This window comes from Mandrillus leucophaeus, unplaced genomic scaffold (assembly GCF_000951045.1).
Source record: "Mandrillus leucophaeus isolate KB7577 unplaced genomic scaffold, Mleu.le_1.0 Scaffold688, whole genome shotgun sequence".
Classification (NCBI taxonomy): Eukaryota; Metazoa; Chordata; class Mammalia; order Primates; family Cercopithecidae; genus Mandrillus; species Mandrillus leucophaeus.
In genome coordinates, this window is record NW_012107452.1 from 1,211,251 (window position 1) to 1,237,564 (window position 26,314).

At 36.9% G+C, this 26,314-nt stretch overlaps 1 protein-coding gene across 5 annotated transcripts in view; it reads right to left on the reverse strand.

Annotated features, from left to right (window-relative positions):
• Positions 1 to 26,314, reverse strand: part of RAPGEF6 (Rap guanine nucleotide exchange factor (GEF) 6) — a 219,391-nt gene that overhangs the window by 35,213 nt on the left and 157,864 nt on the right. For 4 of the 5 annotated variants that reach the window (XM_012002443.1, XM_012002445.1, XM_012002442.1 and 1 more), the window contains exons 16-19: positions 21,312 to 21,552; positions 14,063 to 14,220; positions 5,880 to 6,120; positions 3,558 to 3,941 (exon numbers count right to left, since the gene is read on the reverse strand). In XM_012002443.1, coding sequence (XP_011857833.1) covers positions 3,558 to 3,941; positions 5,880 to 6,120; positions 14,063 to 14,220; positions 21,312 to 21,552 — 1,024 coding nt within the window. Of the gene's footprint in view, positions 1 to 3,557; positions 3,942 to 5,879; positions 6,121 to 11,290; positions 11,306 to 14,062; positions 14,221 to 21,311; positions 21,553 to 26,314 lie in introns of all 5 variants that reach the window. The other variant, XM_012002444.1, reaches the window with a different exon arrangement.

A 26,314-nucleotide genomic window follows, 5' to 3' on the forward strand; every position in this document is an offset into this window, starting at 1 on the left:
TATTTCTATATAGCCGTGTGAAAACAGACTAATAAAACAACTCCACAGAGGAAATAAAAGAAAACTGAAACAAGTGGAATAAGTGTTCTTGGATGGCAAGAGCCACTGTACAAAGCTATCAAATGTCCACTAAATTAATCTAGGTATTTAATGTAACCTCAATGAAAACATCAATAAAACTTTTATTTTTTATTTTTATTTTTATTTTTTTTTTTGAGACAGAGTCTTGCTCTGTCACCCACGCTGGAGTGCAGTGGCATGATCTCGGCTCACTGCAACCTCCACGTCCTGGGTTCAAGCGATTCTCCTGCCTCAGCCTCCTGAGTAGCTGGGATTACAGGCATATGCCACCACACCCGGCTAATTTTTTTGTATTTTTAGTAGAGACGGGGTTTCACCATATTGGTCAGGCTGGTCTAGAACTCCTGAACTTGTGATCTGCCTGCGTTGGCTGCCCAAAGTGGGATTATAGGTGTGAGCCAGTGCGCCCAGACATCAACAAAACTTTTTAAAAGAACTACATAAATTGATTCTAAAGTTGATATGAAACAAATAAACATGCCAGAAATAGCCAAAGAAAAGTATGAAGAGAGGCATGAGGGGTTTGACTAGCCCTACCAGACCTTAAAACCTACTTTACCACTTCGGCAATCAAAACAGTAAATAAATAGACAAATCAATGAAGCAAAGAGTGGAGACATAAACCCAAATATGTATTAGATTTCAATACGTAATAGATGGCATTGCATATTTTAGAAAAAAAGATTAATGATGTTGGGTGAAGAAGTCATTTGGAACAAAGAAAGATATATTTCCTTATCTCACTGTTTACAGAAAAATTAATTCACGATTAATAAAAAATGTCATCTAGGGTGTTCTAAGAGCTCTCAATGTATTAGCTCATTGAATATTCTTAACCCTATGAGGTAGGAACTATCAGGATTTCCCATTTGACAAACGAGGAAACTCAGTTCACACAGTCAGCAAGTGCCAACACTGGATTCAGATCTAGGCAATTCTGTGTTCTTCACTAACGACAAAAAGTAGAGACTCCAGGAGGAAAAAAAAGTAATACATCTACATAAAAATAAAAAATTTCTACATGGCAAAAGTAAACACCACACACTGTTTTAAATAGCCAGAGGCTGGAAATTTAGAAATATCCATAATGTGTATTCCACAATACAAAGGAGTACTTTGTAGTTGTTTAAAAAAAAAAATCCGACAACTGTATAAGTACTGATTTAAAATAATCTCCAAGATAAATTAAAATAAGCCAACGTAGTTCTAAATATACATTTATATGCTTGCTATATGCACAGAGTATTTCTTGAATGAAAAAAGGTAGCAGTATCTCTGGGGAGAGGAATTTTGCTGCATTAGGGACTGAGTGAGAGAGTTACTTTCACCGTGTACTCTTTTAGTATCTTTAAAGTTTTTTCCATGTACATGTCATGTCTATTCAAAAAGTAAAAATTATTTTATAATTATAAAAAGTTATTATAGCCAGAGCAGAATGATTCACCTTTGCCATCTCTGCTGAAAAGAGTATATTCTTTGATCTGCCTGAATATGAAGTACAAGAATACAAAGCAATTATCTTAAAAAGAATACAAAAGAAACAAAGCAATGATCTTTACATGAGCTATGAAAATGTGCAGAACAAATATTCTTTGTAACAAAACAAATCTCTTAACCAAACAAAGCCTCTTAACCAAATCTCAGCCCTTTCCTATCCACCGCCTTCTTTGGGTTACTGTTCATCACATCTCTCAAATCACTCTCTTTTGTTGGCTTTGATGACACTATCATAACTGTGCTACCCTATTTCTTGTATTGATCATCCATCTCTTTGGCTAGACTCTTTTTCTTTACCCTCACACTGAGTCATCATACTAAGGTATGGTTTTTAGACCTTTAACACTTCCTTTCTATCCTCTTTTCTATACAGAGATCTGTTCTCTCAGTGTCAATCACTTTTCTTCATAGTGGACTCTAAAACTGAGTCCGTAATTTTCAAATTCTTTACTTGATGCTTCCTTTACAAACAGGTTCAATTTCTAGCCTTCCAAGTGTTTATCAGTGGTATCTTTATTCCCCTGTTTTAGACCTAGCTGTTTAAAAACTGTGATATAGGTGGTATAATCCCTACATTTTACAGATAAGAAAACCTATCTTCAGTTTTCCACTGACACACCGCTACTATATGGGAGAGGCAGGATTCAAATACAGGTGCAGCTGATTCTAAAGATCACTCTGTTAATCTCTATTCAATACTCCTAGAGTGTTCAGTTCAATTGTAGCCACTGGTTAATTTAATAAAGGCACATCCTATTCCCATGACAGAGTCATGATTAAAGAGTCCCTATAAAGATTCTACTTTTTAATCTTACATGAGGAGTAGAAACAAATAATCATAAATTCTGTGGGGGATGTGTATAGGTAAGATTAGAGCAAGTGGAATTATGCTGCTATTTATAAGTACATCATAGACCTAACTACAACTCCTCTCCCTTTTAAAATTAAACTTGTTGTAAGAAGAATCCCTTTGTCGATCTACAGTGTGCTAAATAAAGGTCAGAAAATAAATTACCTACAATTAACTTCTCATAATAAGTGGGGAGAAGGGAGTGGGACAGCTCACGTAATTATCTACACTTCCTGGGCTTATGAATGTCAAAACATGTTTATTATTCTAATGGCCTAACTTGCTTGAGGACTACCACATCCAGTGATTCCTCAAGTAGTGCCTGGAAAACAGGAAGAGCTTACCAAATGGTTGCTATTATTATTATCGATGTTGTTGTTTCAAAATAGCAACTTTAGGTCAAAGTACTGATACCATACGGTGATTTTTCAGTGTCAAATCATAGTGAGGCAGGTACTTAAAAAACCACAGTACAGAAGTCTAACGATAAAGACCGGCCAGCCACTGGGCACATATCCGAAGACGATATAATCACTCAAGGCGGGGGATGGGGGGTGAGGGGAGAGAGAAAAATTAGAAGGCAATCACCCACTTTCATTTACAAAAAAGAAGAGAAAGATGGAAGAAATAAAAATAGAGGCCGGGCGCGGTGGCTCACACCTGTAATCCCAGCACTTTGGGAGGCCCACGCGGGCGGATCACGAGGTCAGGAGATTGAGACCATCCTGGCTAACACGGTGAAAAACTGTCTCTACTAAAAATACAAAAAATTAGCCGAGCGTGGTGGCGGGTGCCTGTAGTCCCAGCTACCCTGCAGGCTGAGGCAGGAGAAAGTCATGAACCCGGCAGGCGGAGCTTGCCGTGAGCCAAGATCGAGCCACTGCACTCCAGCCTGGGCGAAAGAGCCAGACTCTGTCTCAAAAAAAAAATAAATAAATAAATAAATAAAAAGTAAAAATAGAAAAAGCCAATACCACCAGAATGGAAAATACATTAAATCTAACAACACTTCAATAAAGGCATATTAACTGAACATTTCTTTTCATAGGCATTTAATACCTAAGCAGAAAATCAGCTTCATGTAGTGACAAAACCATATAGACATTTGTACCTATTTGTACCAACTTACCTTATTATTGCAAACATGGAATTGAAGTTCTTACATTCTCGACAATGAAGTGCAATTTTAATAAAATGCTTAATAATCTTCATTCGTTTGAGCTGATTTGCTTCAGTTAAAATTTCTGAGGCAACCCAGAATGTCTCTTGGTTTACAATGTCCTCAAACCTCTTCAAGTGAGTATTTCCTGCTTTGGAATTTAACTTAAAAAGGTCATCGATGTACTCAGTCGGCTCAATATTACGAAACAAATCAAAGTCCCTCATTGACAGCTGGGTGGCCACCTCAATGGTACTGAGCTGCAGCATGGATAGCTGGCTTTCCTTAACCAGTTCTTGAGCATCTTCATCTGAACATAAGGTTTCTGTTTCCATGTTATTTTTTAAATAATACCTAAATGGAAAAATTTTTTAAAATAAATGTATTCATAAATATGATTAAGAGCACTTTTCCTCTTTTTTGTTGTTGTAAAATATCATTTTATTGTTAATAACTTTTAGCCAAAAATACTCATTTACAGGTAAAATGAAAAATTAACATTTTAAATGAGAAGAATTTTTGAGAAGTCGGTCTCTTATTCCACCAACCGGCATCTATTAAAGAGTAAATATAATGTTATGTCATGAACTTAATCATTTTAGAAACTATCTGTCAGATACTATTTTAGGTACTGGCCTCGCCCTCGTAAAGCTTTTATTTTACTGTTTTATCTGACAGATGGTTGGTACTATGTAAGTATTTGTTTATGAACAGCATGAATTCTAATTAAGGCAAAATAAATTCCTGAATCAAGATGGTTAAAAATCTCTATTCAGAAGTTACTGCATTCATTTCCTTTTTAAATAAATTTCCAAGTGAAGCAAGAAGAATGAAATCTACAAAGGAGGGGAAACACTTCCACTAATGGTTTCTCCCTTGTTAAACACAAAACCTCATTCCAGCAAGTAGCACTGATCAGTAACCATACATTAAGAACTATATTTTGCTTTCTTCTCTTTAGATCAACAATTCTACAGCACTTAAAAGCTAAGAGACAGGAAACATCTTGTGCAGGGATGTTACTAAGGAAAACAGGTAATGTATCACATGCTTTTACTTCATTCTTTTCTAATAATCCAACTTGATTTAAGCCTAAGTTTGTATCCATCTATCCATCTATTTCTTACTGTCAAGAAACTCTTTTTTCTGTTTTTAGACTGTTCATACGCCTAAGACAATGCCATAAAAATACTGTTGAAACTCATTACGCTATATGTGATAATGTTGATAAGGTATGGTAGACTTAGTAACTCACTTAATCCTTACAACATTCCCATGAGGTATATTCTATTATTATTATCCTCATTTTATGGATGAGGAAATTCAGGCAGAGAAGCTACATAACTTGTTCAAGGTCACATAGCCAGAGCTGGGATTTGAATGTGGGCAGTATGAATCCAGGGTCTATGTTCTTAACCACTACGTATAGCCAGCAAAACAGAGTTAACTCATTCTCATTTCACAGCAACCATGGCATGCAGTCACTGTGAGCTTTCTAAGGATCTTGTTCTACATATGAAACTGGGTTACCAAAAAGATTATTCTCAGAGCGGTTGGGCGCAGTGGATCACGCTTGTAATGTCAGCACTTTGGGAGGTGAGGCAGGCAGATCACTTGAGGTAAGGAGTTTGAGACCAGCCTGGCCAACATGGTGAAACCTCGTCTCTACTAAAAACACAAAAATTAGCCAGGCATGGTGGCATGTGCCTGTAGTCCCAGGTACTCAGAAGGCTGAGGCAGGAGAACCGCTTGAACCTGGGAGGTGGAGGTTGCAGTGAGCTGAGATCACGCCACTGCACTCCAGCCTGGGCGACAGAGGGAGACTCCATCTCAAAAAAAAAAAAAAGATTATTCTCAGAGAAAATTACCAGAGTAAGGAGCAAATGTACTACAGAAATAATCTAGTGTATTAAATAATTTTCAGAACACATTTTAAAAATTTTTAAATTTTCCTGCATATTCATAAAAGGAAAACTACTTAGAAAAAGAACTGTGAAAACCATGGCTTCTTTTGCCAAAGTACATACCGGCCACATTAAAAATACAGTCATTCAGATATATATGAAGATCTGTATCATTCAGTTTCCTCTATAAAAAACAGGAACTAGATTATATCAGTGGTTCAAAGAGTTTATTTTAGCAGGAGTGATAAGATATTTTATCAAGCTGTCTTCTAGAGTGAATTTAGCAGCACTAAAACATGATGATGTTTCTACTTACAACATCTGTTTTAACAGGAAATCGTTAAAAGCACATCTACAAATAAGCACATCCACTAATAAGCTTATTCACCTTCCATTGAGTTGAATTCTATCAGCTAATTTGGAGAACTGATCTGGAAGTCTTCTCTGTTTTATGACACCCTCAGGAGTAACAGAAACTTCACAGAGAGAGTATGTGTCGGATGCACCGGTCAAACCAAATTCATGAACGGCATGACAAACTACTTCTTTAGCTGTAGTGTCTTTACTGATGATAATGTAGCAACTTTGCTGATCCACTTTGAAAACTCTTATAACTTGATCAGGAATATCTACATAAATAGAAAGATATGCCTTGTTATTTTATTTAAAAATTACTTTTAAACTCTTCAAAAAGCAATGTGAAACACAATGATCCCTCTGAACACTAAAATATACATTTCTATTTCACAATATTAACAGAAGTCACTGTTGCATTTATTGATAAATAAATCTATTTTTTTTTTCAGTTAACAAATCATTGATAGAAAAACCCAAAGACAAACCTTGTGCTCATACTATATATATGATTTGGAAGCCAGAATTTTTTTCATTTAATAGCTTATAAACATTTTAATGTCATTATATGCTTCTACAAAACTCTTTTTAATGAAGACATAGTACTCTATAATATATATTTTATATATTTCAATTATCCAAACCCTTAATGACATTTAGATTGCTTACCACTTTCTATTATTATAAATGACATGATATGCCCTGTTATCCCCTGTCAAAAGTAAGTAAGCCTCTGCAGGCAATCTAATTACTTCCTCAGTGAAAATTCTCAAAAACAGAACTCCTGAGTTAGAAGGTATACATATTTTTAAGGTTTCTGAAATATACTGCCAAACTGTTCTCCACAGAGGTTATAATATTTTATAATCCTAGAGTGTAAGGGAACAAATTTGGTCACATCCTTAAAAAAACTGTGTATTAATGTTTTGTTTTGCTTTCTCATTTCATAAACCCTATTCTTTTCCTCCCTCTAAAAATAATACCATTATTTTTTTCATTTCTTTGGTTACTGGTAAGACTGAGTAACTGATAATGGTCTAATGAACCATTATTTATTTTTAAAAATACTTTTTGGCATCCTTTATGTTTTTTTCCTAATGTACTGTAGTAGATAACAACACTTAGTCAACTATGAAGTGGAAAATGCTTAGTTTCTATATTCTATTTATTTTTAACACAGGAAAATTTTAAATGTTCACCTGGTGAAATCTTAGTCTTTGCCCTTATAATTTCTGCTCTTAGTAGAAAAATTTGAGACAATGTTTATATGATAAGCACATGTAAATAATAATATTCCACCCCCCCTTGTTCTTATTTCTTTTTGTCATTATAGAACTCTGGACCAATGTTCAACATGATAAGCTAATATTTAATATAATTAAATGTAAGTGAAAAGTGACTTTATAGCATGAACAAATGCTAAAAATTTTCCCTATGACAATAAATTACTGTTGCAAAAGTTTCCTTTTTTAAAAATTAGGAATACAGGCTGGACATGACTCACACCTATAATCCCAGGACTTTGGGAAGCCGAGACTGGAGGATCAGTTGAACCCAGGAGTTTGAGACCAGCCTGGATATATAGCAAGACTTTGTCTCTACAAAAACTTTTTAAAAATTAGCTGGCTGTGGTGGCACATTCTTGTAGTCCAGCTACTCGGGAGGCAGAAGTGGGAGAATCACTTGAGCCTGGGAGGTTGAAGCTGTAGTGAACTGAGATCATGCCACTGCACTCCACTCTGAGTAACAGAGCAAGACCCAGTCTCAAAAGAGAAAAAAAATTAGGGAATATATATTACTGTGGCTTTTTTGTATGTGTGTGATGACTGCAGTGGGGGCAGGGTGGAAGATTTTGGGGGCTCAAGTAATTATACAGTTTGTCCAGCATCACCTTCTTAGCATCATGGACATTGTTAACCTTTAGAGGAAAAAAAAAATTACAAATTTATCTCAGAATGTCCTGAGGTATAATCCCTGGTATAAAAGGGAGAAATGGAACAGATACAGATATGGCAGGAAATGTTTTCATAAAATAATTTTTTTGGTCCTCTTGAGACTGAGGACCAAAAAAAAAGACTTGCTCTGAGGACTGAAAGATTCAACTGAATATACATGAATATAATTCCAGGGACAAGGGGTCTTAGCCAACATATGTTGAATGTTCTGGGTCCTGTCAAGTTGAAAGTAGAATATTTCATCCACTCAGGTTCCTTCTGTAACAAGGATGCATCAAACTCTCTTTCCTCAATGTATTAAGAAATCTGCGTTATCACATGCACCTTGTTCAGATTTCATTCTGATGAGCCAATCCTTAGTAGGCTGCTGACATCATCAGGTTTTTAAACCTACAAGGTGGGACTGTTTCAAGATTCACCAAAATCAGAGATACTTCTTGAAAGGGTTTGGCTGTGTCTCCAACCAAATCTCATCTTGAATTGTTAACTCCCACAATTCCCACATGTCATGGGAGGGAGCCAGTGGGAGGTAACTGAATCATGGGGGCGAGTCTTTCTCATGCTGTTCTCACAATAGTGAATAAGTCTCACGAGATCTGATGGTTTTAAAAAGAGGAGTTCCCCTGCACAAACTCTCTTTGCCTGTTGTCATCCAAGATGTGACTTGCTCCTCCTTGCTTTCTGCCATGATTGTGAGGCTTCCCCAGCCACGTGGAACCGTTAAGTGCATTAAACCTCTTTCCTTTGTAAATTGCCCAGTCGTGGGTATACCTTTATCAGCAGCGTGAAAACGGACTAATAACTTCTCTACCCTGTGCTAGAAGATTACTGCAAACAAATGGACATTTCAATTTGCCATGAGAAATATACTAAACAAATGGGTTTCCACTATCTTTTTAAGTCCATGAAAAAGGAACAAACAATATACTGTTATTACCTGTACTGTTGCTACTCTCTTCATAAAAGTAGGTCCCAGCCATCCTGGGCTTCAGAATTGAATCATTTTACTAGATCTTTGGGGGCTGAGCCTTAGCCAGTGGTACTGACTGACCTTGAGGGAATGGGGAGATGTTCTGATACCTTTTATTACTTTCTTCAGAGAAATTTATTCACAAAGACAGGGTGGGAATTTGTACACATTTCATGTTCTCTTCCCTTGCTGCCAATATATTGTAACATCTTCTGGGAAGGAGCACACAATTGTGTATCTTGCTGCATAGTGTTAAAAAGTCATACTTTGTTAAAGTGATTTGTCCATGTGAAGGACAAATTGTTACATGATCATATAAGAGTGATTCAGGTATCACAAATGGATACCTTTAGAACAGATTCATAAATGGGATTATCTAAAGGGTATCCCTTAATCCAAACTCTGATGAAACTGCCAAGGTAACAAATGTCAACTTGGAAAAGTGATGGAGAGCCATCAGAGGAAAAACTTTCTCTGCGTTAATATTAATGACAGTGTAAACCTCTATTTTAGAATTGTTACATATATATTATATAATACTCTTTACAAACATGTTTCTTGTTAGTAGGAAAACAACATACATGCCAAGTACAATATTTGGCATGCAGCACTCAAATGTTAATCGCTTAGATGAATGGTCAATATGTTCCAATAAAGTTGAATCAAAAGGGAAAAAAATGATCCAATCATTTCAAATTTTAGGCACAAAGCTAAAATGCACACAAAAATACAGTACAATTTAAAAAGCAAAACAGACATTTAAAAAGAGTCTTGGAAGCCAGGGGCGGTGGTTCATGCTTATAATGCTAGCACTTCGGGGGGCTGAGGTGAGCAGACCACTTGAGCCCAGGAGATCAAAATCAGCCTGGGGAACATGGGGAAGCCCCGCCTCCACAAAAATTACAAATGTTATCTGGGCGTGGTGGTGTGTGCCTATAGGCCCAGCTACTCGGGAGTCTGAGGTGGGAGGATCACTTGAGCCCAGGAGGTAGAGGTTGCAGTGAGCCGAGATCACACTATTGCAGTCCAGCCTGGGTGACAGAGAGAGACTCTGTCAAAAAAAAAAAAATCTTGGAGGATCAAGATTCATATTTCATATTTAGAAATCTTATGTAATAGGTAAATAAATTTAATAGAAACCTCAGATATCTAGACTTTCAGCCATAGATGAAATTTCTAGAGAGCTAACTTATAAATCTTATAGCAGTAAAATTAAAAAACGAATACTTCCAGGATGTATGTACTGACTCTGAGATTACACTAAAAATGGGAGAACTTTTAGGTATTTAAGATGATCTTTAAAAAAAAAAGACTGACTTTCATTCTGCTTTAAATTGTTAATTGCTGAATAAATATTTATGAAGTGCCTGTTATGTGTCAACAGGGTTCCAGGTGATGAAGATACAGTGGTAAGTGAGATACATAAAGCCTCTACTCTCAGGGAATTTACTTACATTCAAGTGAGTAAACATGAGCTCAAGGACAGACAAGACATCAAGTAAGGAAGAAAATTCATACAGTGAAAAGCACCACACAAAAAAACAAAGGGTAGTGGTATACTAAGGATTGAAAAAATTGTTCTGTAAAGAGCCAGATAGTAAACATTTTAAGTTTTGCAGGTCAAGGGGCAAAACACGTATTTTTTAGGCACTTATATAATGAGAAAGACAACAAATTCCCACAAAATAGTTTTTCAAAACTCAAAATATAATAATGCATACATAAAACAGGTAAAGATACGTGAACACAAAGATTAGGCAATACTATAAGTGTCTACTAACAGGGACTGGTCAAAAAAATTGTTAGCTGTTTAAAAATTTGTGGTAGAACAACACATCTTGAAACAGAAAAGTATTCAAAGGTATATTGCTAAAGTGAAACAGTTAAGTGGAAGAAAAGTAAAACATCTCATATGGGGTGCAAGCAATGGCACACACATTTTATGTGCAATGAAATTTCTGGAAGGATCTATAAGTAAATTAAGAACTAAATTCTAGGGGAGTGGTGACTTTTATATTCTATCTTATCCTGGCAGTTTAATTTTTTAAAAGCTATGATTGTGTTCCTTTATAATTAAAAACTAATAAAAATAAGAAATTTCCAATGAAGAAAAGTTTACTATATGAAATAAATCAAATAAGGGTTCGTGCTATTAAGTGAAAAGAAGTAAGCTATAAGTTCTACATGCAGATCTAGAAAAAAAAATTCCTTTTTGAATTCCTTTTAGCCACACTCCTAATTTTTTTTAAGACTCATCTTGTATTGAGTCAGAAATCCCAAAGAACATTTCAGAAGTTACAGAATAGCATGTATACTGATTCTATCCAAACATAAAAACATACATATATTTAAAAAAATGACTAAAAGGATACATGCCAGTTAATACTGGCTACCTTCTAAGTGGAAAGAAAAGTTCTGCTTACTACTTCATTCAATTCTGTATCATTGGACTTTTAAAAAATAACAAAATAATACATACAAACAAGGGCAACAGAATACCATAGTCTTTAAGATACTTACAATAAAAACCAACAGCTGTATGCAGCAAAAATAAAGCAAAATCAAAGTAAGCAATCAGAAACAAACTTACAGTTCTGTAGCTTTGCCCCCACTTTCATTCTGATCTAGTAATAACTTTGAAAATGCAGGATAAATATAGGTAAGCTCAAGACCGATAAACATTAATCAAACTTGGCTGTTACATATGTCCTATAATATACATATATGATGTACATGGCTCACTTAAATTTTTGTGTTGTATAAATTACATAAGAAGCTGAATTTGGAATTAACTGGGAATTGATGTTTTTTTCAATCTAAATATAAATAATATCCATCACTAGATAAAAAACCTTTCACAAAATTACATATTTGGGGGTTTAAAAATATAAGTTAAATACCTATCATATATGTGTTCACATTACTGGTACAAGCACATGCTGCAGACTGAGACATATCAGATGTTCTCTGAACAGGTTTTAAAAAGGCATCTTCATCTTTAGTCTTTTTAACATGTTCTCAAGGAGAGAATTATGTAATCAACCTGAAATCAAGTTGAGTAACACACCTTCTCTTTAGAGGTCTGAATTTCAGCTCCATGGGGACTTAGTTTCTAAAACATAGTAATTTCAACCTCTTCTCTTTGTTTCCCCAGCTAAATCTCCAACTTCTCTCTCGCCTCTTCCTACAACCCTATCCCTTATTCCCTCAGCCCCACATCCTACATATACCTATGGCAAACATACAGCCATATAAACTATTAAAACTACAAATCATAAGATCCCTAATACTTGTCTTATGAAAGCATATATTTAATTTGTGCTTTGGAAGTGTGAAAACACTTTATTTTTGGATATTCTATGTAGTGTGAAAAGCACCGCTGTAGAACACACACACAGAGACATAGAAATAAATTCCCATCCTGCCACATAGCAAACAATAGGAGACTGACTCTGTGGCAGAAGGAGGTCGGTTTCCCAGATGAGGTAACACTTGAGTTTAGCACTGACAAATAAAAAGGTTCACTGGACATGCAAGGAGAGGGCCATGGGTGGCAAACACGGGCAAAGAAAGGGCATTCTGAAAGTTCATGCCATACTCAGGAAGGAGGGATGAAGTAATAATGGAGAGAGAATGACAGAACAGGAGGCTAGAAAGGGGGTCGAGGTCAGCAACACTTCTTCTTCACCCTGGTGGTGACATTTCTTTTATGTACCAAGAACTGAATCCAGTTTGCAGTTTTCTTACCTCTGTGATATCTTAGTGCTTGCTTTACCCTTTCCGGTAAATAGTTTAATTAACTTTATACCTTGGTAACAATCTTCACATTAACTTCAGATCAAATAACTGGAGTATTTTCTGTCTCATGAATGACACTTCACTAATATAAAAATCACTACAAATGTCTTAGGAAAGTAATGACTCATTAAATCTTTGTTCTAAAAAGAACACTGGTAGCTATGTAGAGAGTGTGATGTGTCAGAATATGTTATTGGGTTTAATAATCTCTCTAGTGGTTAAGTGGCAACTGAAATATAAAGGAAGAAACCATGTGCAGAATGACCTTCATTAAACTGTTACTATGTTATGTCCTGAGGTTTTTACTGAAGTTGCTATAATAAAACATGAATTTTACTACGGCACTTATATTTCCATCTAATACCAAGATGGAACTGAGTTTCCTCTCTTTTTACACTAGTTGCTAGGAACTTTAGAGTCAGAACTGAAGGTGAATCAGAACTATGCTTCTTTTGGTAGAAGCATTTTTTCTCCCACCTTTCCTTGGACTCAATTATATGTTTCAGTGCTTAATTGTATGTGCTTTGTATTGAAAACCATCTCAAATCCTTTAAGTGATGGATATAAAATTATTCAAAGTTGAAGGTTTTCTTCTTTGTAACAAAATTTTAGATTATATAATTGTGACAATTTTTGCCTCAAGACATGAATAGACGCAAAAAAAAAAATTAACTTGACATTCCACACTGAACGTCCAAACAACAATGAAAATTATGCTATAATGCTCTGATAACAATACATGACAGATACAACAACTTTAGCTTCAGGTGTTTGAGGAAAAATCTGCTTTTAGAAAATTACGAACACTTTTCTGATAGAAAAAGGTAAGTGAGGCCACTTAGATTAAAATAATCTGCCTTATTCTTTCCCACACCCTGAGTAAGACATATCTTGGCTGAGAAGGGTCTCTGTTTTCACTCTACTGCTTAGATTAGGATTACTAAAAGATACCTAATTCTGTGGTTAGAGGTAGTCTCTTTTTTTTTTTTTTTTTTTTGAGACGGAGTCTCACTCTGTCACCCAGGCTGGAGTGCAGTGGCGCAATCTCGGCTCACTGCAAGCTCTGCATCCCAGGTTCACACCATTCTCCTGCCTCAGCCTCCCAAGTAGCTGGGACTACAGTCACCTGCCATCACGCCTGGCTAATTTTTTGAATTTTTAGTAGAGATGGTGTTTCACCGTATTAGCCAGCATGGTCTCAATCTACTGACCTCGTGATCCGCCCGCCTCAGCCTCCTAAAGTGCTGGGATTACAGGCGTAAGCCACTGCGCCCGGCCAGAGGTAGTCTCTTTTTCATGTATTTCTGTTCCATTTTAGAGGATGTACCATTCAAATTAACAGAACAAGACAATCTCCCTTTAGCTTTTTGCATCAAGTCATAATCTAGAGTTAAGAGGGCTGCAAGTAACTCTAGTATTTGCTGCACAAGGCTTAACCATCCAGTTGTTCATTTGGTACCAATATGGCAATATAAAATCACATATGAAAATTACCTGAAGGATTGGAAAAATCCAACATACTGGTGGTAGGCTGCAGGAGATCAGGGCTGCTAGATGAGAGTGTTCCAGGGATGGGCATTATAGCCAGACTATGCCTACAGTGCCTTGTTCCCACAATGCTGTCATCTTGTGATTGGCTTAGGCCTCCATCACTTCAAAAGAATGTCACATATCACTTTAAAGTATTTGAGAGTACTTAAGTAGTAAACATTTCTGTTCCCTGTGCACTAAGGCATAACAGAACCAAACCAAAGAGGTGATTTAAACAATTGAAATACTACAGCAATTTTTAAAAGACAACTGTAATGATAAAAACAGCACTAAAATTTTTAACAATTACATTAAAATAAAATCTAACTTATACATCTAAGTAATTTTACTACATCCTAATTAAATTGTCTTATTTAGTGTCTCCCAGTTTGGGTGAAGAAATGGAACCTGAGTATTTAGGGAACCCTTCAAATTTGCCAGTTCTAGTGGACACTAATATATGTATCCAAAAATGCACAGCCACACCATAGCAAGGTGTTCTCTTTCTCTTTCCCTTTCTCCAGAAAATCTCAGTGATCCTCCAGGAAAAAGAGGGAGTCTACATTCGAACCAAAAAATATGGCAGGTAGTAGATAATAATGGGGCCAAGGTCAAGTGACAAAGTAAGAGTGGTCTTTAAACACTGGACCAGAAAAAAAATAGAATTATGAAAATTACAGTCTCTAAAGTTCATTCTAAGGGTACATTATTTCTTATTTAATCTCTCAAGTCTAATTATTTAAGCAAACAAAATATTCTTCCTTTTAAATATTTTAGAAATGTGACACAGACAACTTCTAAATCTACCTAAGAGAAAAAATAAAAACAAAGAAACAAACACCGTCACTTAGGTTTTAGAAACCCCCAGATTTTAGCTTACTTTTAAGCAAAGCAGTCCTACAAAAATGTAAGATAGCAGTGAAAAAAATTTCCATCAACATCAGCAACCAAAAACTACTTCTAAGGGTTGTACTTATGTTAAAACCAATGCTCTGTTACTATTAATTCTTGTCTATATTTTATCAAATGCAGTATTCTGCCTAGTACTTGCTATGCATACAAACAGAAGTATCACAGAATACTTACCTATTATCATGAAAAAGATTAAGGTAGAGTATTATAAATGAATACTATGGAATACATTTAAATTATGTTAGATGTAAAATATAGGATTTTAGGTAGATTAGAAAACTACGCAAGATGGAGAGTTAAGACTGTTAAACTGCTAAAGGACTGTTAATAGTCAGACATGAAAGAGAGGGCCAGGATATGACAGAGCTGAAGAGTCAGAGAAAAGCAAAGAGACATGGAAGAAAGCAAAGATTAGTGTTTCAAGGGCAAGCTTTGATGTCAGGCAGACCTGAGCTACTAGCTGCTTGACTTCAGGCAAATTTCATTCTCTTTCTAAACTTTGGTTTTCTCATCTGTAAATGTGAGCAATACTATCTCCTCCAGGAATACTGAAAAATTAGGTAATATAGGCAAATGTTTTGGTGCAAAGGAAAACAGGACTTTAATTAAGAATGGACTTACTTTTACAAAAATTAAAATGAGAACAGGGCTGGGCACGTTGGCTCACACCTTTAATCCCAGCACTTTGGGTGGCGGAAGTGGGTGAATCACCTGAGTCAGGAGTTTAAGACCAGCCTGGCCAACATGGCGAAACCCCATCTCTACTAAAAATACTAAAATTAGCCAGGAGTGGGGTGGCGCGTGCCTGTAATCCCAGCTACTCGGGAGGCTGAGGCAGAAGAATCGCTTGAACCCGGGAGGCGGAGGTTGCAGAGAGCTGAGATCACGCCATTCCACTCCAGCCTGGGCGACAGAGCAAGACTCCATATCAAAAAATAAAAATAAAAATAATAATAATAAATAAAATAAAATAAAATAAGAATAGTACAAACCCAGAAGGGAGAATTATTTATTTTACTCAATTTATATTAAAAAGTAGAGGTAGGTCCGAGTAAAGGTACTATAGAAACAAGAAGTACTTTCCTGGGGAGAGAATTTGACAGATAAAGCAAAGGAGATATCTCATTTGATAAATAATTTGCATTTACCCTAAATAGGCTCCTTATAATTTGGTTTGCATTCCTAAAGATCAGAGTTAAATGTTCTAAGGTTAGGTAAGAGAAAATAAGAGGAAAAAGCACTTTCAAAGGTATTTAAATTATATAGAAAATAAAGATTTTTTTTTTAAAGTCTTTCTTTAATTGACTTTTGAAAACAAACACATCAATTTTTGGACACAGAGGGTGCGATAACAATCCAAGGAAGCGAACCATTTAAGAGGCTGTCCAGTCCTACTACTAATAAAGTAGAAGCAACTTTAGCAACGTTAAAAAGTTACAATTTTCTATTAAAGGGAATTAACCGCATCAGTGACTGCAGCAAGCTGGAATCACTACAGACTAAGACGTACAGAAAATACAAAAAGTGGCCGGGCGCGGTGGCTCAAGCCTGTAATCCCAGCACTTTGGGAGGCCGAGACGGGCGGATCACGAGGTCAGGAGATGGAGACCATCCTGGCTAACACGGTGAAACCCCGTCTCTACTAAAAATACAAAAAAACTAGCCGGGTGAGGTGGCGGGCGACTGTAGTCCCAGCTACTCGGGAGGCTGAGGCAGGAGAATGGCATAAACCTGGGAGACAGAGCTTGCAGTGAGCTGAGATCCGGCCACTGTACTCCAGCCTGGGTGACAGAGCGAGACTCCGTCTCAAAAAAAAAAAAAAAAAAAAAAAAAATACAAAAAGTCCTTGTATCTCTTACTGATGCTATTTAACATCGCTTCTGCTTTTGAATGCTCAATAGAGACAATATTGTGTAGCTATAAATACGTAAAGCTGGTTACAAAACTGTAGTAATTAAAGTGTGAGGTGCATAAATGAAAACTATACTGCTATGTACAATCCATGCTATGCCATGAATGAAACAGCATTTAGTTGGCAAAATTTCCATGCTTATTTGAAAGCTGAGTTGATAAAGCCCATTTGGCAAGTAATTGTATCATTCTTACCAAAACAGTCTCCTGAGAAGGTGATGCAATAACAGAAGCAAAATTGTTTAAAAAAATTTCTCAATACTTCCCCAACACTAAATTTACTTAGGATAAAAGTACTTGGTTTCATATTATGAAACTAAAAAGGCCACATAAATATCAGCAATATGTAAATAAAAAAGAATCCCAATATTTAAAAAGCAAACAAAAAATATGTTGACAAGAAATGGGGAGGAAAAATACAATTCCTGTTAAGCAAGCAAGGCAGTTTATTTTGGGGATTGTTACAATGAATAATACAGAGATGTTACTTAGGCAACTGTGATTTTAAAAAAGAAAAACAGATTTCCTGAAATGTGAAGAATTCTTAGGTCAATAAAAACCATACTTCTGTCTTAACTTACAGATGTAATTCAAACTAGTAACATTTTTCACTTTAATTTTTAGGAACATTCTTTTAAAATTATATCATGATTTCTTTGGGATTTTGGAGTTATCTATTCTTATCTCAAGTATTTGTTCTTTCCTTACATTGTTTCTTTTCTGTGACAACTCATCCTCTTACAGAATTGAGTGCTGCTAAAGGTAGAGAACAAGTTTCCGTTCTTGGTGCCTCTTCCAAAGAGGTCTGGCACAGAGGAGATGCTCAGAAATTGTGAAACTGAACTCATTAAACATTTTTTTCAATAAAAAAATAAAAAATGTTCAAGAAGAAAACTTGTAAAACACAAAAAGAAAGCACAGAAGGGAAAAATTACCTATGAAACCATGCCTTCCAAAAACCACAATCAACATTATGATAGTTTTCCTTCTAGTCATTTTTCTGATGTATAGTACAATTTATTTAACCAATCCTTGCAGTTGGACATTTAGGGTGTTCCAATTTTGTTTTAGTATAGATAAAACAACGTATAGCATCTATATATAAATCTTCATCTAATTACTATTAGAAACAGAACTACTGAATCAAAGAATTTTGTCATTTAAAAATATTTACTGGCCAGGTGCGGTGGCTCAAACCTGTAATCCCAGCACTCTGGGAGGCTAAGGCAGGTGGATCACTTGAGGTAAGGAGTTCCAGAACAGCCTGGCCAACACGGTGAAACCCTGTCTCTACTAAAATTAAAATTTACTTATGTATTTATGTATTTATTTTTATTTTTATTTTTCAGTTGGAGTTTCACTCTGTCGCCCAGGCTTAAGTGCAGTGGCATGATCTTGGCTTGCCACAACCTCCGCCTCCCCGGGTTCAAGTGATTTCCCTGCCACAGCCTCCCAAGTAGCTGGGATTACAGGCATGTGCCACACCACGCCCAGCTAATTTTTGTAGTTCTCTTGCCTCAGCCTCCCAAGCAGCTGGGATTACAAGTGTGCGCCACTATGTCCAGCTAGTTTTTTGTATTTTTTGGTAGAGATGGACTTTCACAATGTTGGTCAGGCTGGTCTCAATCTCCTGGCCTCAAGTGATCCCTCCATCTCGGCCTCCCAAAGTGCTGGGATAACAGGTGTGAGATACTGTGTCCAGCCAGAATTTTGCCACTTTTAAAGCTTTTAATAAAAAGGCATCACTTTATATTAGCATACCAGTTTAAACTTTTATAAACTTATTACATTATCAATTCTGTCCCTGACCATTCTTTTTGTCAGTCTGTGAGGAAACAAACGGTATCCAGGATTAAACTGTATATCCTGGATCAGTATCAATACAGACCATCTGAGTCATGTTTTCTGCCTATTTTTCCATTGAAGTTTTAGTGATTTTTTTTTTCCTATTTGATTTCTGAGAGCTCTTTATATATAAAGGATAGTATACTTTTGTGTAGCAGAAGGAATTGTCTGAATTCACTTCAACTGACTGTCAATAAATATAAGATACATTCTCAAAAATGCAAAATGGCCAGTCTGAAAGGTAAGACAGCTCTCCCAACAAAACAGCCTCCAGAAACCTTTGACTTCCAAGATAACCTATTTTTTCTGTATTTATGTGGCTGAAATACTTTGCATTTTACTCCTTGGAAACATGTTTGGAAGGGACAGACAGGTTAATATAAACTTCTGCAGTGCAGCATTTTATTCATATTTATATTCATAACCAAGCATTTTCTTGTTGACACAAAGCAAGACATCCAATAATCCCTTCTGAGTTTAAGTAAAACTATTTTTACCAGATAGTCCTCTTTTTTGGGTACCAATATAAAGTTATAATGCTTGAAAATATTCAACTGACTGTTCCTGGCGACCTCAGTTCTACACCTCTTGCTGCAACCAAAGACAGAATTCAGGTATAGTAACTAATTCCCACACCTGTCACCAAAGGATAATACGGAGTTGAGATACTGATTTAGCTGCCTAAAACTTGAGTAGAGCTGGTTAGAATGTGATAGTAACAAGTTGAAGACAGTTATAATTATAGTGTTATCTGTCTTTGGATGATACATGTCACAACTGTGTCACTGGTCAAAATGAGACGCAGTTAATGGGAGAAAGATGTATTCCAGACAAAACCCATTAAGGTTTCTAGAAGTGGAACTTAGGGCATTACCCCCTGAGGAATTCTCTTCATGCATTCTTTTCTGCCTTTCGGATCCTCGGTTTTGTCCCTTTTCCACAGTGACTTCCAGTCATCCCCACCTGTCCCCGACCTCTTCAGTGTAGGCTGGCTCCTCTAACATTCTCCTTACTCAATTCCCATTTGTGAGACCATGCATTTTCTTATAGTGTTCGCTACAGGACACTCAACATTCAAAAATTTTCGTATTTCAAAGTAATGATTTCTATAAGCCACTTGACCTCAAGGATAGAATGAGTAATGAACTTTTAGAAAAAGTTCAGGGTATTTTAATCCTCTGAGTTCCAAATTAAATGAAGAGCAAATGTGTTTCCCTGGCTGGAAATAAGAACTCAGGAAGATGAGCATTTCTGACTAGAAAATCTCTGAGATGTTTTAATTATTGAAAAAATATTTAAAAATAGCTATCACTAAAGATTAGAGCTGACACAATTCCAAGTTGCCTCCCAATTGTTAACTCTGCTATCACTGCTATATTGTGCTGTATCCACAACCCCAAATCACTAACACGGCCATCAGAGAGGTCTTCCTAAAAGAACAAATTTTATCAAATCACATGTCTTCTTACGGCTCCCAGTCATGACACGATGAAGTCTATTATCTTTAGCATAATATTCAAGGTCCCTCATAACTTACTTCTCTTGCTCCGGCTCTAGTTATATACACAGAAACACAATCTATTCAAACCTAACGTTTGTTCCTGCCTCCACTTATCAACCTATAATGTGAGAACTTTGCAATTTGCTTAGATTATCAACTCTTGGAGGATAAGAACCTTGATCTATTTATCTTCCTGTCTCTGGCTTAGGATATAATAAATGTGTGGAGAATAAGGGTTCCTGATGTGAATTTCTCAGAGTTAAGGACTATCTCTTTTTGTTTCTATAACTATCATCTGGCAAATTACCAGGAACTTTCAGGAGGCAAATAAATATTTTCTTTTAATGTATTTTTTTGAACTTGCTGTATTTCGTTCACTGATTATTCACTGTCTTAACTTATTCAAAAAACATGAACTGAGTGCCTAGTATGTGCTAAGTATTGTACTGCTCTTGATTAGAACTTTGGTAATTGCTTCAGGAAGTTGCTAATGTAATATATACTAGAGTCATCCCCCAATCATGACAATTTAGTGGTCTAATTCCATCAGTATTTTACAGACCTTAATTTACATTTAAAATCTTCAAGTATTACTAAGTTTTGCTGATATCCCATTTTGGAAATAGAAATAGGTCTGATTAAAAAGTTCAACTTTAGAATTCAAGAAGGAATAAATGGTGCTGCAAAGGAAAAATGATTAAAAAAAAAACAAAAACAAAAACTGGTGAATGAGTCCCAAGATTTAAGGTGTACAATTTGTACAGATCAGGTGACTAAAACTGGACCAAAAATGTTTAAAAATAGATTTCACAAAATAAAATGAGCAGTCTTTTCCAGAATTCAAAATAATGCTATTATATAATCTGAAAGTTGTAACTTCATGAAAGTGATAGGGAGAAGTTCAAATGTATTCTTATTTAAGTACTGTTTGAAGACTTTATGATACACTAGTTAAAGCAAAACTTACCCGTCTCCCCCCACCCCAAATAAAAACTTTATAGTGAAGATGAAAATTCCTGCATGGCTAAGATTGGCATTACCTACCTAAATAGCTTTGGAGGCAAGATACTAAATCGTGTTTTATCCAAAATCTTCCTGATTTTGTTTCTTCCACCTGAAACAGTATTTGCTTTAACTTTCTTACTTCCTTTCTCCTGTGATGTCTGTTCAATATCTCCTGGCACATGCTGGATAGAATGGCGATTACTTTTTTTTTCAGCAATTTTGGGAATATGAGGAACACCAGATTTCTCTTGTTCAGTCCTAAAAAGTAACTCTTTGAACACTGTGGAAATAAAACAAATGTGTCATTTCTTTTCTTCTCTTTAGAAAATTTTTACACCAACAACAAATTTTAAGGATAAATACAGTGATTTTCCATTATTTGAACTTTCGCAGTCTCATTCAACTAAACAGTGTCAAGTATTTACCCGTCCTTTAGCAGCTATATCTACTTCTTTCTTTAGTTTTTATACCTGATTATACTTCTGATGTTGCCCAACACTAATACAAGGAAAGTCAGTGGGGGGAAAGGGAAAGGAAGAGGGCAGACTACAGGCAGGTTTGAAAAAAACAGATTCCTATTGAGGTAGTAAGTAATATAACACTAATCAACTAATTTTATAGAAACAGATATTTAGGTTCTATTGTATGTTATTCCTTATAATACAGCTGACCCTTGAACAACATCAGTTTGAACTATGTGGGTCCATTTATACTTGGATTTTTTTCTACCAAACATGGATTGAAAATACAGTATTCTTGGGATGCAAAAACCTGTGTATGGCTCTGAAGAACCAACTGAGAGTCTGGAATATGCACAAATTTTGGTATACATGGGGTGGAGGTCCTGTAAACAACCCTATGCATATACCGAGGGATAACTACATATGTCACTTGAGATGAGACCTCACTACTATAGTCAGGTTCAGATGTAAAATTTAGATGAGAAAAGCTTTGTTGGTCTTTATTTTTACTTTTACCAAAAAAACAGTAATTTTGTTTATTTATTGATTGACTGATTTTGAGACGGAGTCTCACTCTGTCGCCCAGGATGGAGTACAGTGGCGCAATCTCAGGTCACTGCAACCTCCACCTTCCGGGTTCAAGCGATTCTACTGCCTCAGCTTCCAGAGTAGCTAGGATTACAGGCACGTATCACCACACCGGGCTAATTTTTGTATTTTTAGTAGAGGTGGGGTTTCCCCATCTTGGCCAGGTTGGTCTCGAACATCTGACCTCAGGTGATTCACCCACTTCGGCCCCCCAAAGTGCTGGGATTACAGGCATAAGCCACCATGCCCGGCCTAATTTTGGTAATTTAAATTTGGTAATATATAACGATTCCTCACGGTCACATTTATGAGGCTATGTCATTCGGTAAAGCTGCTAAAAAATATCCATTTCAGTGGTCTGAACTAAACAAGTAAACAACCAATCATATCTTAGATACTGCTTTTTCTTTTTTTTTTTCCTTTTTGAGACAGAGTTTCGCTCTAGTTGTCCAGGCTGGAGTGCAATGGTACAATCTCGGCTCACCACAACCTTCGCCTCCTGGGTTCAAGCGGTTCTCCTGCCTTGGCCTCCTGAATAGCTGGGATTACAGACATGACACCAACATACCTGGCTAATTTTGTATTTTTAGCAGAGATGGGGTTTCTCCATGTTGGTCAGGCTGGTCTCGAACTCCTGACCTCAGGTGATCTGCCCGTCTCGGCCTCCCAAAGTGCTGGGATTACAGGCATCAGCCACCATGCCTGGCCCTTTTTTTTTTCCCCTTTTTTTGAGAAAGGGTCTCATTCTGTTGCCCAGGCTGGAGTTCAGTGGCATGATCACAGCTCACTGCATCCTTGGCCTTCCTGGGCTCAGGTGATCCTCCCACCTTAGCCTCTTGAGCAGCTGGGATTACAGGAGTGTGCCACCATGCCAGGTTAATTTTTGTATTTTTTTGTAGAGATGGGGTTTTGACATGTTGCCTAGGATGACCTCGAACTTCTAGGCTAAAGAGATCTGCCTGTTTCAGCCTTCCAAAGTGCTGAGATTACAGGCATAAGCCACTGTGCCTGGCCTCAGATATCTATCAAGTCTAACTAAGTCTGGTAAATTACTTCATCCTTAATGAGGGTGCAGGTACATTTGGGAAATTACTTTTTTAGCTATCTATTTGCCTACACCAAATTTTTGCCTTGTGAGGATAGCTACATCTCCTTGGGATAAAGCAAAGATAAATCTGTATAAGGTAAATATCTAGCAGCGATGAGTCATGGCACTGAGGAAGTCTGAATTACAGAGAAATAGTGGTTGTGTATTCTTAGAATAGAGTTAAATGTCTTCAGCTGCATGAGCTGTGGAAGCAAACACTCAGCTTATCATTAGATATAGCTTTGAGCAGTATATGCGGCACCTTTATTTTTTAAGCTATAAATTATGTAAACATGCCCACTGAAAAATCCAATCACAGAGATTTTTTCTGGAAAACAACAGAAAAGAAAAGCAAGAGTTTCCCATGAAATCAAAGAACTTACAAGTAAGACAGAAATGGATAAAGCCTTAAGAATGGATTAAAACATTTACAACTTGGTATTCACTTGTAAAATCTGGACTGATTTGAGGGTTTCAACAGAAGGACGATATCACATTACCAAAGCACAGTGCAAGTCTATGAAAAGCACATTTTTCTGCTTTCAAAATGATGGAGACTTTTTAGAAGTTACCTTCCATACAGTCTGCATGATTAAAATAAAGTAAAATATTTTTAAAATTTCACATTATTTTAAGCCATATGGTAATAACATATATATACACACACGCACATGTGTGTGCATGTGTATGTATATATGTACGTTTATATATGTATTTTTTGGAAACAGGGTCCGGTGTCACTCTGTCGTCCAGGCTGGAGATCACAGCTCACTGCAGCCTTGACTTTATGGGCTCATGTGATCCTCCCACTTTTGCCTCCTGGGTAGCTGGGACTACAGGCATGTGCTACTGCGCCCAGCTCATTTTTTCTATTTTTGTAGAGATGTGGTCTCACTATGTTTCCTAGGCTAGTCTTGAACTCCTGGCTCAAACGATCCTTCTGGCTCGCCCTCCCAAAGTGATGGGATTATAGGGGTGAGCCACCACGACCGGCCAATACTTTTTAAATCTAAAATTCAGACATTCATTCATTCAAAAAATATTAACCTATAAATATAGGTCAGGTACTTCACTTGATGTTTGTATAATACTCCTGTTGTGGAACTTACAGTCAGTCTAAGACACATAAAACATAACCAGAGGAACTACTTAAAAGAGCAGGAAAGGGCAATCTTCCTTAAGCAAGTCAGTCACCTTGGAAAAAGAAATCAAAAAGATGAGATTTTAACTAGGCAAAGAAGAAGGATGAGTAATCCTAGGTAGAGAAAATCTCAAGTTCAAAGTCCCTGTGGTAGAAGGGAAGTTCAAGAAAATGAAAATGACTAGAGAACAAGGTAGAGATGAGGCCAGATAATGCTATGCTAAAGTATTCAAATTTTCTGTTGGAGCAACAGGAAAACTTTGAGAGGGCAGATTTCCTTAGTAGTGTGTATATAAGGTAACTGAATTATTTTTAAAAATTGTTAAATTTGGCTGGGTGTGGTGGCTCATGCCTGTAATCCCAGCACTTTGGGAGGCTGAGGAGGGCGGATCACTGGAGGTCAGGAGTTCGGGACCAGCTTGGTCAACATGGTGAAACTCCACCTCTACTAAAAATACAAAAATTAGCTGGGAATGGTGGCAGATGGCTGCAATCCCAGCTACTCCAGAGGCTGAGACAGGAGAATCGCTTGAACCTGGGAGGCGGAGGTTGCAGTGAGCCGAGGTTGAGCCACTGCACTCCAATCTGGACAACAGAGCAAGACGACTCTGCCTCAAAAAAAAAAAAAAAAAAAAAAAAACTGTTAAATTTCTCCACTGGACCTGAGTATGTAATTATAAGTAAAAATGTGTGGAGCTTGTAGTTTGTTTTAAAGAAGAGAAACGATTGTGTTAAATTTAAAAAAATAGGGACAAAAATGAAAGGATAACGAGCACACATAGTTACAATGCTATTAAACAGCAGTATCAGACATTGTACATAAACCAAAAGTAAAAGTGCCAAAGAATCTATAAAAGCTTAAATTTGACTACATAAAAACTAAAAATGTCTCTCTTCTTACATACATGTATATGAGTTCACAAACACAAGGAACAAAAGTCAAAACACAAACCACTTGCGGAAAATACTTTCAACTTTTCAACTCTTTAAAAAGAGTTGAAAAAAAAAAGAGTGCCTTGGCCGGGTGCAGTGACCCACACCTGTAATCCCAGCACTTTGGGAGGCCGAGGTGGGTGGATCACGAAGTCAGGACATTGAGATCATCCTGGCCATCACGGTGAAACCCCGTATCTATTAAACAATACAAAAAATTAGCAGGGTGTGGTGGTGGGCACCTGTAGTCCCAGCTACTCAGGAGGCTGAGGCAGGAGAATCGTGTGAACCTGGGAGGCGGAGCTTGCAGTGAGTGGAGATTGTGCCACTGCACTCCAGCCTGGGCGACAGAGCGAGACTCCATCTCAAAAAAAAAAAAAGACTTTATAGAAAATACATGCCAAAACACACAAAAAAGATGCTCAACCTTACTTGTTATTAAATAACGTATATCGAAATTTAAAAGGCTGATTATACCCACGGCAGAGGCTTTTTTTCTGACACAGAGTCCTGCTCTGTTGCCAGGCTGGAGTGCAGTGGTGCGATCTCGGCTCACTGCAATCTCCACCTCCCAGGTTCAAGCGATTCTCCTGCCTCAGCCTCCCGAGTAGCTGGGACTGCAGGCGTGCAGCACCACACCCAGCTAATTTTTGTATTTTTAGTAGAGATGAGGTTTCATCACATTGGCCAGGCTGATCTGGAACTCCTGACCTCAAGTGATCCGCCCACTTCGGCCCCCCAAAGTGCTGAGATTACAAGCGTGCGCCACCACACCCAGCCGATACATGCATGTTTTTTCAGGCAAAGTCTCACTCTGTCACTCAGGCTGGAG